Source organism: Trachurus japonicus, chromosome 1, assembly GCF_045865225.1.
Source record: "Trachurus japonicus isolate A0001 chromosome 1, Traja_1.0".
In the NCBI taxonomy this organism is placed as follows: domain Eukaryota; kingdom Metazoa; phylum Chordata; class Actinopteri; order Carangiformes; family Carangidae; genus Trachurus; species Trachurus japonicus.
In genome coordinates, this window is record NC_140907.1 from 10,831,530 (window position 1) to 10,844,407 (window position 12,878).

General features: G+C 41.4%; 1 protein-coding gene across 2 annotated transcripts in view; it reads right to left on the bottom strand.

The window, feature by feature from the left end:
* Positions 1-6,666, bottom strand: part of LOC146991404 (regulatory-associated protein of mTOR-like) — a 150,635-nt gene extending 143,969 nt beyond the window's left edge. Inside the window, exons 1-2 of one of the 2 annotated variants that reach the window (XM_085768951.1) lie at positions 6,221-6,666; positions 3,724-3,898 (exon numbers count right to left, since the gene is read on the bottom strand). In XM_085768951.1, coding sequence (XP_085625077.1) covers positions 3,724-3,891 — 168 coding nt within the window. In that variant the 5' untranslated portion in view covers positions 3,892-3,898; positions 6,221-6,666. The remainder of the gene's footprint in view (positions 1-3,723; positions 3,899-6,220) is intronic. The other variant, XM_085768866.1, reaches the window with a different exon arrangement.
* Positions 6,667-12,878: the final 6,212 nt, after the last annotated feature.

Sequence of the window (12,878 nt, forward strand, 5' to 3'; positions counted from 1 at the left end):
TTTTTTGACTGTGGTCATTTCACGTGATGTTTGTGAGCTGCCAGGCGACCAATCACTGAAGCCGCTGTGGATCAATGATGGTCACAGGCTGTGCTGCAGTCACTTATCTCCACAGGTCGAGGTTCAAGTTTGCTCGTCGTGTTCGATACCGACAACAGGCTTTCATAAAGTATGTTATCATGATTTCTCGTGGCAGGTGTAGCAACAGCACACACATGGAGTGAGACACACAAACACACACACACACTCAACTCGATATCTGTCATTGGCCCAGCAGAGGGATAAACACACCGGCATTTTGACCAATGGGCCTTGTAATTGTACGCCCTCCCCCCTCTCCTCCTATCCTCATACTGAGAATGTGTGTGTGTGTCAGGTGTGTGTGTGTACATGTCTCCCAGAGCAAGACCTCTGATTTCCCACAGTGCAGAACATCATTTACAGCCCGCTCTGAGCCTCGCGCTGCACGCCTCTCTCACCGGGCTTAACTCTTCTCGTACCGACCCGCTCGATATCCCAACTGCTACGGATCCTGTCGGCCCGCTTAAATCAGCCAAAACAATTACAAAGCCAGCTCTGTTTACGATCACCCACGAACAACTGGAAAAAAAAATCCATCCTTTATCAGATACTGCAATCTTAAAGGGATATTTCAACATTTTGGCAAATTTGCTCATTGCCATAATCCCTATAGTTTTAGGAGTAGGTTTGTTACCTTTAATTGTTGGTGCAAGCTGTTTTTAGGTCGGCAGGGCAGAGATGTGAGCTGCACGGTATTTTCTAACGCTACGGAGGCTTATGGTATTTCCAGCTTTCGCTCTTCAAACTTATTAAATACACAATCCAACAACTCCAAAACACTCTGGTGGAGAAGTTGTGACCTGCACATTAAATAATATGGAACGTTACGAGACAGAGTTGTTTTCTCGGCAAATGCGTCACCGGAACTATATTCCAGACACGGCTGCTGGGTGGAGTGATTTCAAAAGCAAGTAGTTTCATGTGTCGTAATGTTACATAATTATACGTTATCATTTCATAGCGTGGTGAATGTCAAGGTCACAACTTGTCCACAAGGGCGTTTTGGAGTTGTTGGATTGTGTATTTAAGTTTGATGAGAGAAACATGGAAATACCGTGCAGCTCGCGTCTCTGCTCCACCGATCTAAATACAACTTGCACCGACAATTAAAGGTAATGAACCTACTCCTAAAACTATAGGGATTATGGCAATAGGCAATATCCCTTTAAAAAATGTATTTAACATTACCAAAATGTTGAAATATCCCTTTAAAAGATGGATTTAACGCCAAGCCATTCAAAACAGAAAGCTCTTTTTTAGTCGCAGCTCTCTGAACCCAGAAATGTGAATGGACTCATTCTTCTTTCAAGTGTACAAATGAGGGTCTATGGCCTGAAATACTTAAGTGATGAAAAATGAAATGCTACAAGGCCAATTTAGCACGACTTTCTGACAGAGACGCCCATTCCAACCAGCCCCTCTCACCTCTTTTAAATCAATAGCAGCCTCACACTTAATGATGCCTTCTTATTCAAGCCTCCCTGAAGCCTGACACAGTCGCTGCGGTGTAATTCCACTGATGTCCAAGCAGCAGCGAGGCGTTGAATTTTCATTCGCTGCAGAGTTTCTGAGGGTTATGTATCACCGTGTGGCATGTGCCATCATTACAGTGGCACGGCTCCGTAGCCACGAGGTAATGAAATAGGCAGGTTGGTAACACTGTAGTGGATCAAACGACAGTTTTACGAGAGCTGACACACACCGTGGCCGTCCATGAGGGAAAGCTTTGAGGTTCTCCTGTCAAAGGCAGTATGGGTAGCCTCCAGCAGAATGAAATGAATTGGCCCCATAATAAAGACGAGGGTGGCCAGTGATTTGCTGCTGCGTCCTGGCTGTTTAAAGACCGATGTCCTCTCACAGCACAGTGTGTGGTGTGAGAGAATTTGATTAGTCTCTTTTAATGAACTGAAATTTTGAGACCTTGTAGATGGCAAAATGACCAATCCTAGACATTGCCCTTTCCTATAACTCATTTAACCTTTATTGAAGTCTCCAGGAGTCATTGAGGGAAAAATTCTCATTTTCAATGATGTCGAGAGCACAGAAAGAAAATGAAACAGTCAAAAATACAAAACTACGAAACACGGTCCAAACAATCGCATTCAGAAGCTGAGAAATTGTTTTTGAAGTGGTAATATGTAAAATTATCTGAGGTCATGATTACACACAGCCAGATTCTACGTTTTCAGAAAATAACATCATTCACACCAGATCGCTTTCAAAAAACTCATTCATTCATGAATACACCGTCAAGAGCTACTATGAGCACGGTAAACCTATAAAACCATGCTAGCCAATCAGTCTCCACTTTGGACACTTTTTTCGTGTAGAAACACACTGACATTATTGTCTTTGTTCCATGCAAACAAGGCCTGAGCAACATGGGGCATTAAATAATCACTTGAATGTGCTGAGTAATTGTTGGCTGATTAGAGTAACTGTTTTATTTTTTTTACTTTAATTTACTCACTAGTTTGTCAATGTGAAATTTGAATTCAATTATTCTTCTGTGACCCTTTCAATCCTGTGTGCTGTTAAAGAGTTGATACTGTCTAGTCAAAGGCTTGCTGAAGGGTTTTTGAATGTGCAGTGTTAGAGGTGCAATAAAGGTGGGTGTTACTGTTTGTTTTCGTAGTTGTTATGTTGTCGACTTAAAATAGTGAACAGAACAGGACCCAGAAGGCATTAAGCTGGTTTCCTGGGGTCACACACTGCTGTCGGTCAGACAGATACTCCTGGAACCACTTATGAGAGTCAGAGTAGAAGCCAACATCACTGAGTCTTTGTAGGAGCAGAGGGTGGTCACCAGTATCAAATGCTTTTGTTAAATCTACAGAGAGGGCAGCACAATACTTCTCTTCGTCCAGAGCACATACAAAACCATTTGTGCCAGATGTAACAGCAGTGACAGTGCTGCGTTTCACTCAGACACCAGACTGGTGAGGACTCAACACAGTGCTCTGTGAGAGGAATGATTTGAGCTTTAGTAGAGATCCCAGAGCCTTAGCAAAACAGGGCAGTTTGGAAACTGTCCGACAGTTGTTGAGGTTTATTTAGCACCAATCTTATGGACTACATGAGCAGTTTACCAGACATGAGGTAAGACTCCAGAGGAGATTAAACAGATATGCCATTTGGTTTGCAGTGAAAGGAGCAAAAAAACAAAATGTGCATTAAAAGCATCAAAAGTCTGATGGTTTATCAATGAAGCAGGTCCAGCATAATAAAAAGGAGAGACAGGTGCATAGGTCTGTTTTTTGTTTCCTGATTTCCACATTATAACTATGAACCAGCTGGGTACAACAACAGATGACCTCTGTCATCTTTACACTCTGATGCCACAGCGGCTACGTGCACACAGACTAAAAAAAGCCAGTATCAGATAACAGACACAAACAAAACAGACCGACCAACAGACCAGTCAAAACATCCCCTCCATTATACCACGTCAAAGCAGCATCTAGAGGAAGACGCACTGAATAAAAAAGAGAATACTGAATACCACCAGACTAATCACAGCAATTGCAGCTGCATAACAAACATGTACATATCCAAGTGTGAATCTGAATGAGTTTATAGATAAAATTCATGGCAGCGGGAGCATCCTTAACCTCCTGACACACACACGAGCAGTAAACTTACCCTGTCCTTCATCCTCCAGCTCTGCGCCAAGGCTTTGGAGCCCTCAATCTTCTCTGAGTGCCTCTTCTTCATGAAGGCCAGGGGGAGCTTCCAGTCATTCATGTCTGCTTCTTCTTCTTCGGCCAGGCCCATGGCCGGCGAATGAAGCAGGTCTGAGTCCATTTTCATCAGGGCCCTGTGGAGGAAGGACGGCAACGTTAGTGGCAACGTTTTGTGACAGAAACAAACACCATACAATATAGGTTTAATGGATGCGGTGTTACTGCCCCAGGTAAAACCCTGGAGACTGATGGATGACAGTGTGTAAGAGTAAATGCTGCATTGTCTTCCCTTGTTATTACCAACACTGGGGGCCAACATCATTTCTCCTGGGTTTTTAACTCTCTAACCATGTGAATGTCAGACCAACCCACCCTGCTTTAGTGCTTTTAGTGTCAGAGTTACTGATGATACAGTGATTAATGGTTTGATCAATCAGGGTAAAACGAGTATTGCACATGAGTTTGGTGTTAGGTTAGTTTCCTTCAGCTAAATAACAAGACAACTAAATGATCGATATCATGATGATTGATTTGAGAGCAAGAAGCACACAGCAGCAAGTATGGTGATGGAAAATAATATGAATATCTAGGGACAGTAAATGATGAGAACTATCATGGAGTTGAGGATCATAGTGGTACAGTACTTCATGTGGATCTAAGTCATGGAGTGTATTCTAACTCTGCTTTATGCCTGGTGTTTTCACAATTTATGTGACGAGAACAAATATCTCAACTCAAAAATACTGTTTAGCAAGATTTCAGGTAGTAATGCATCACACTGGTGTAGGTGACACTGTGGAGCATAAGCCTGTGAACATTCTCATTTGTCCAGGTCATCGTTATCCCAAAGAAATTTATATCAAACACAACTGGACTTGGTTATTTGTCTAGGAAGACGTTTCACCACTCATCCAAGAGGCATCATCAGTTCATGTACGCATCTTGTACATCAGTTGCGTTTGATTTAAATTTCTTTGGGACTGTGGAGCATGTTGTTGTTAAATGACTCCATAATGACTTTACTGTTGTGGATAGATTTGTATGACTGTTGCCACAGACACCGACAATTTGTGAAAGGATAAAAAAAACATATTCAAATTTGCCATTACTACATGTCAAGGGAAATCTAAAAACAATAGTTCATTTGCATAAATTGCTTTTAACATCGCTTGGAGGAGACGGGGTCAACTCATTTTCTCCTCGTCAGACAGGAGTTCAATCCATCAGGCCAGAGGAAGACACTGTGCGATATTAACACACCGTCTGTAAGGCCACACTGTCATTCAGTTGTATCAATAATAAATCAGACACGTCACAATTAAACTGTTCTGTACCAACCAATACACTGAGACAGCACCTATGGAGTTTGATGTGGTTCACTAAACTAAGATTGAGTAGTGTTGTGGTCAACACCACCTAACCCGAGACCAAGTCAAGACCAAGACCAAGTCCAAGACCGAACCAACGCAAGACCATTTTCAAGACCATTACTGTATTCAGTACCAGTACTCATAATAATCATGTGTCTTTATACATTACTCCTCCTCAGCTAAAAAGAGACAAGACAAAGACCACGAAAATGTGGTCTCAAGACTTGAGAACCACAACACTAAGATTGAACATTTCTGATGAGAATTTTAACTTTGAAATGAAAAACATTTTTGATCATAAAAGTCAAATATGAAAATAGTAGATCTGGCAGTAGTAGCCTACTAAAACTATGAAATGCATGCTATTCACATAGCCTACTACGGGGCTTTTCATGCAGGTGTGATGTTGAATGCAACTAGTTTGAAACTCAGGTCTGTTGCCGTAGAAACCACGCTCAACGCTGTATCTACCAGTGTCAAGGCAGTGATGCGTTCACTGCCATTGACAGTTGAAAATGACACACAGCGTTGGCCAGGGCCACAACACTTTAGTTTAAGAATCTGGGAAAACTTCAACGACTGCTGAGTTGTTTAATTAAGATCTAATAAGTAAACAAAACAAAGCAATGGGACCTCCCCTGCTTCAACAAACCCCACATCCCTGGCTCCACTTAGCTCTGCTGCTAGCTGCCTCGCTGCCTGCGGTAAGTTACTGATGTTTAGACCGGACAGAGAAGCAGCACCTGGATGACGTCGTGACGGGACCACAGGTGAGCAGCTACGGGTAGTGTGCACCTGGTCTGGGTGGGTCGGTCCTGACGTCACGGGGAGGGGAGGGGAGCACCTGGCACGACAGTTAACAACACACAACGGCCAGCTAGCTAACTGTTAGCCTAGCTCGCGCGGCTAATTTTGACAGCTCCCTGCCCTTAAAGCGGGCTGTCAGGCTGCACGGGGAGCGGGGGGCTATATAAAGCTTCTGGTCGGGTGTCCTGCGGAAACAGCGGGAGCTCAGAGCTGAGTGAGACAGAGCAGATGTGCAGAAATGGCGCCGGTGTAGTGGCAGCGGAGCGTGCAGATGCAGACCTCGGTGCTGTGGGATTATCTACCCGGGCTGGGGAACCTCTCCGCCTCCGGACGATGACAGACACGGTCGCACAAACAATCCTGGTCAGAAAATTGTAGGGCAGCGTCCACAGCCTGTAGAGCAGCTCGAACCCGTCGGATCCGAGTTGAACGGGTGCGTGTTTGCAGGGGAATCTGCGGCTCCTCTCCCCACCGCTCTTCGCTATGGGAAGGGGCTGGAGACGAGGCCCATCTTCACACGGACAGTCTGCCACAGCCACGCGAAGCACCGGCCGTGCTTATCGACGAGTGGGGGTCCCGTGGGCTTCTGCTTCAAACCAGCGAGCCGAGGAACTGCTCCGGTGAGGAAGTTTTGGCGGAAATCGCATAGAAAGCCGAGAATTTCTCCGGAGAAGCACTTCTTCAGCACTTCTGCAAGGGCGCAGCCATCTTGGGTTGGACCCAGAATGCACTGTTGGGGCGGCGAGGCTGTCGTGAAACGTCACTGTGGTCGCTCCGGCTGTCACACGCCGCAATGTAAACACAACGCACAGCGGCTCCATGGGAAACCTTAGAGAAATGTTTGAAAAAGCAATGTTATTGATCACTCTTTGAAGCAGAAGCATGAAGCAGAGTTAATAACTTTACTGTACTGTGAGTTAAAGGTTTTGGCTTCAAATATGAACCGTCGAATTCATTTTGTTGTGTTTGTAATGATTTTTAAGGGCATTTTCACAAGCCTATCAGTTTGAAAGACTTTTTAAAATTGGCTTTCACTTAGAATATTGATGAATCTTGAAAGTAAATAAAGTAAAAATGATTATATATTATTATAATAAATAAAAAATACAGTAAACACAATTAAGTTAATTTTGTTGTGTTTGTAATTATTTTAAAGGGCATTTGGGCCAGACATTTTTATTATTTTTTCTTTAAATATTGATTAAGCTTATAAAAGTAAATAAAGTAAAAAAAAATAGTATTACTTTAAATAATAATACTGTAAGCACAAATAATTGTTCTAACTGAATTGTGTAATCTAATTTTTGTTATTGTAATCTACGTTGTTTTATGTGGTATAATCCTGTGTCACATGGTTGCAAGATTTTACCTCAATTTACTCAGGTACTAAAGGAAAATAACAGGTGTAGAATCTGAAAAACAACATTTAAAGGAGCTGTTTGTATGTTTTCCTACTGCTAAATAGCAAATGTTAGCATTAACGGCTGTCTACTTACCAATCCAGTTCAGTATCACATTTCATTATTTTGGTCCATATGAGCTGTTTCCAGAGGTGTAGAGAAACACAAATGTTTCACATTGTCCTATTGCATTATCTTTCCTTCTATTGAAGCCAGAATGCTAGTCAGTTAGCCTTGGCCCTTCCCAACACTTTCCAATGGCGAGTCACCAGTCGGAGTAGTAGAGGAAGGGTTTTCAACCCGAATCGTCACTCCCCCCTTTGGGTGATAATAAATTATTGCTCGGGAGCTTTTGTTGGTGTGCGGATTTTTCTTTTTCTTTTTCTTACCAGTCGGAGTAGGCCTACTGATCAAAGGATGTATCGTAAACTCTTGTCTTTTGAACACGGTGATGTTCCTAATCAAGTGACAATTAATATCACCTGCTCCCAGCAGGAGACCACGTTCAGTGACAGAAAAGAAATAGGCATCATGGGACAAAACACGACATATTTTTCCATGTTGCTCTCAGTCAGAAACTTCAGATAAAAGAAAATAAGGCTACATATGTCACATCTGAGAAAGATATTAGTTTTGACATGACTGTAGGCTACTTGTCTTTTTGTTCATCCCAGCAAACACTGGGACACTATTGTGGATTTTTGTACCTTTCAAATAATTGCAAGCTAAAACAACAGAGCCACTACAGTAATAGATATTCAGTGAGATTATTATGTTCACCTGGGAGTAAAAGTTCAATATTTATTTGGCAATTTACCCTGTTAGTAGCTTTTATCTGGATTTAATTTGAATAGCTAATCTGAGGATTTTGTGATTAAATATCTTCATGCAGGCCTAAATCTGAATCTTCAGATCAAATCAACATTTACATAGCAGGAAGTGAAGATGCCATAAGTATAAAGAAATTGCAATTCAATGGTGAGGCCAATTCAACTCATGTCTTTAGTCATCAAACATGAACAAATGCTGATGTAAGTGCTGCAGTGCTTACATAGCAACACAATGAAGCTATAACCTTCAATTGTTAATAGAGGAGCATTTCCTTTTTATATTTTATCGTCCTGTTTCTGTAACTAAATGTAAAATGATTCTGAAAAGCCACACTGTGCATATAAAACTAATTAAATAGCCTACAATTTATCTCACTAAAGGGAAAAAAGTGAAATGAAAGGTAACTGCATTTGAGTTTGTTATAAAATGTTCAGAACAATTCAAGAAAACATCATCTTACACTAATGATAATCTAATCCAAATGTGTTATTTGATCATGTCCACTCAGAGTGGGATAGCAGTATTAGTGTTCCAATGTATGGATTTTGGCTAATCTAAAAAATCTAGTGGAGATGTATACAGCATCTCTCTTCTGTGTGGTATGTAGTGTTTTGAGCCAGTTCACCTAGCTGCATCCACTCCCCTGTGTATATATATGTTTTCTATATACTGTGTTTAAGTCTCTGACTGGTTGCTCAGTCGCTACAATGTTAGGAGGTTTCTCAGAAACAGCAAACAAAATGTCAGTATTGAGATTTTTGTCATGCTGGCATTCACATTTAGCTTAAAGTTATAATGCAATATGTGGAGTGGTCAGTGGACACAGCTGTCAGATAGGCAAATGTATGAGGTCCCAAAGGGGAAAGGGGGGCCCTGATGGCCCCTTATATTGGCACATTTTAAAATGACAACTATGTCTGCCTGGTAAATGAACCCCTGCATAGGAGGCATTCAAGGAATATCAGTAAATTGTACCAGCAATCTGAATGTGAATGGACATCTAGACTGCATTCACACCACTATGTTTTCATTCTGAAACAGTGTTTGAAAATGAAAATGATCTCCCTCTAGAGTAGACGACTGTTTTAACTCTGTATCAGAAATGTTCTCCATAAATACCTGAAAATGGATATGCTGTACACTTCACCATTCATGTGCAAGCCAATGTGGAAGTCTAGTATGCAATTGTTTGCACAAAATACTAATATGGAAGGATCAGCAATGTCAGCCGTTAAAATGTTTAAAATGCAGTAAGTAACTTCACAACAGCCACAACTCAAGACAATGTCAGTAATTTATTATCCATGTCATATTCACCCTGGTTGAGGCTGATAAAGAACCAAGCAGTCTTCGTTTCCAAAGGTCGGGATTTTTGTTTATCTAAACTACACAACCCTGTATTACAGCTATAAGAGCTGTTGCTTATTCCCCAGGTACTACAACAGGTTTTTTGTTAACCGCAAATCTTTCTCTGTCTGTCACCCGCTCACTTTGAATTATGTAATGTAATTCAGTAACTTTACAGTTTTTCTCAATCGCTTTGGTGCTATTCTCAGATCAGAATGAAAGTTCTCATAACTATTAGTTCAACCTCCACAACATGTAGTCATTTGTCCACATCATAGTAGCAGTTTCTCCTTCCTCTGAACAAATTGCAAATGCTTTTGGACATGTATCAGTTGCTCTCATACAATTCTCTGCTGTTTTACAACATTATCATTTGTTTATGTCATGTCAGTCAAAATGAACTATACTTTTGAACGCTGAATAGTCTTTCCCTATAAAACTAATAGTCCTCATTTCATTGCTTGAGTCATTACATACAAAATTCTTGAACTAGTTTTCAAAATCTGTCAAACTAGTTTTAAATGTTGGGAGAAGCTGTGAATTCAGTTATTCAAACATTTACAGTAAGGAACAACAGGTATGTGTGGTATTGGACAGTAATTCAGCACTAAACAATCTGCACTGCTGTCATTGTGTCAGGCATTACTGTAAGATACAGTGGGACAAGAACTTTTTTACATTTAGACTTACAGCTTCACTAGAGAACAGATTGACTGTGTTGTAATGTATTACAGCAACCACAGTAAAGATTTCCCATCTTTACAGTACGGTACTGTACTACAACATTTTACAAGTAGGAAGCACTTTTACAGTATTGTACACTACAGTAATAATGGTTGATGCAGTACATGTACTGTACATTACTGTAATTTTACTCTGCATCACATAGGATCACAAGACAACCTCACAGAGGTGGAAGAGACTGAGCCCATTACAAACAATGGCATAAGGTTGAACGAGATACAATGTAAGGATGACATTAGTATCTTTGGGAATATTGAATCTGTTTCAATCGCTACAATTGACAGAGTGATGTAGATGAAAATGTGACTGGAACGTCTGGATGTGCAGGAATGATTTACAGTACTCTGTAGGTTCAGTTAGTGTACTGCAACATTGTTTACGTAAAGTTGTACCCAAAGAGTGTTTATTATGTTTGTTGTAGATGACTGTAGTGTATTTTTCCTTTGCACAATACTTTGAACAAATCAGAATTGCAAAGAGCATATGCAGTAGAAATGTGAAACATACATATTCAGTATCTCCACTAAATACAGTAATGTGTAACTTTACTGTAGTTTTCACATGGCTGTACAAGTAGTGTATAGTGCTGTCTGGAGCATTTTCAGGTAGTATCATCACTTTTTGCATTGGAAAACACTTAGAGAATAAAGTGTCCTAATGAAAACATGACAAAGCCATTTGACTATCTTGTTCATAAACGATGGTGTCAGGACTTCTCATTTTGACGACACTGACAGTTTCATTGACATGAGTACTTGCTTTTGAGGGATGGACAATCCATTTTGAGCAAGTGACGCGCTTTTGCAGGTTATCCACTAGGTTTTGCAGTTTGTGATAATTGTTCTGAGAAATGCACTAACTGTTGTGCAAATGTTAAGAGTGATGTGAGAAAAGCACCAAAGCGACTGAGAAAAACTGTAAAATATTTCAACTCGTTCTACTAAAGTATCTGCTTGTGTACAGTAAGCATCTGAACAACTTGGTGTCACCAGAGTCAACAGTGGGAGGAGACTTCAGCAGGTAGGCTACTGTGCTGTGTTCTTCTGTTCAATCCAAACTTTTTCAATTAAATTTGGAATTTAGATCTTATTAAATAGATTTATCTTTTGGTGCGTCGTATAGCTCACAGAGTTGAGCAGGCGCCCCATATCCTTGCTGCAGCCGGTCCCAGTTCGAATCCCCTGGTGTGCCCTTTCTCTGCCTCCTTGTTTTCTGTCTGTTTATACTAACGTATCAATTAAAGGCAAAAAAGCCCCACAGCTCCACAAAAAATACTTTAAAAAAATGATCTTTTCTTTTTAGCTGAGGAGTAATGTAAATATCAAGCCAAATGATTATTATGAGTTCTGGCACTGAATACAGTAGGCTAATGGTCTTGAAAATGGTCTTGCATTGGTTTGGTCTTGGTCTTGGACTTGGTCTTGCCACCCCCCACTTGGTCTTGGTCTTGGTCTATCAGGTCTCGACCCCCTCAAAGTATTGGTCTTGGCATGCTCTGGTCTTGGTCTTGACTCGGTCTCTGGTTAGGTGGTCTTGACTACAACACTAACATCCAGTAATTACAGAGCAGCTCATTTGGAGTTGTGTCTGGACAGCAAACGAGTCTCATCATCAGTCTCTCTTGGTATAAAGATTTAACTGCATTTTTACTCATATTGCCAAAGAAACATATTATGTGTTCCTTCAAACAAAACAGCTTATGGTCCAAGAATGACACGTGTTATGTTTGTTCTTTTTCACCAACATGGGGGTGTTTACTGTTTCCTCAGCACCTTCATGAGTCAAGTGAACAAAGTGTGTTGCTCATGATTTTGTCCCCAACATCCTTTGCCGTCAGGCTTCACACTCATTTCTCAAACAGCAGGAGCTAAAGGTTTGTTTTTGAACGAGAGAGAGAGAGAGAGAAAGCCGTCCCATCTGTCCCCGAGTCCAAATCTAACACCAGTCTGCGTAGACCCACTCACTCAGGCAGTTGGTCGTGACATTACCGAGAGCCCTTTAATTGGAAGACTACAATCAACATGTTTACCAGTTTGTTCGTGGTCAACACAGAGATTTGCTCTAAGGCCTTGATGACTTTAATCAAGCACACACAGTCTGTCTTGGGCGCAAAGGACAATGCTGCGCTGAGATCACTAACAGCTTTCTTTGGGCTGTCAGCTCATCAGAAAACATGAAAATGCTACACCAGATGGATGGAGCATGAGAATATCCCACTCAGTGCATTCGACAGTGCAGCAATCATCTCCTCAGCCTCTTGGCTTGCTGCTCTAACATTGCAGGAGCAATCTGGTGTGTGAGAAAGTCAGGTACACCCTACCCAATGTGTTCATCTCTCCTCCTGGTCCCAGTGTCCACTGTAAGGGGGGGTAGGGGGATCCAATCTCATAGGTGTGATAGAGGTTGGGACCCTAGGAGAGCTGATAGGCAACAGAGGGAACAGGAAAGAGAAGATTAGTCTACTTTTTTCTCCTCGTCCACCTTTCTGTCAGCTAGAGAACAAGGTGACATGATCAACTGGGCTGGATACTGGAAGCTGGAGCCAAATAAGACAGGGGCAGGAAAAGGCTAAAAGTCCTTTTCCCAAGGATTGATTACAACGAGGCGAGAGAAAG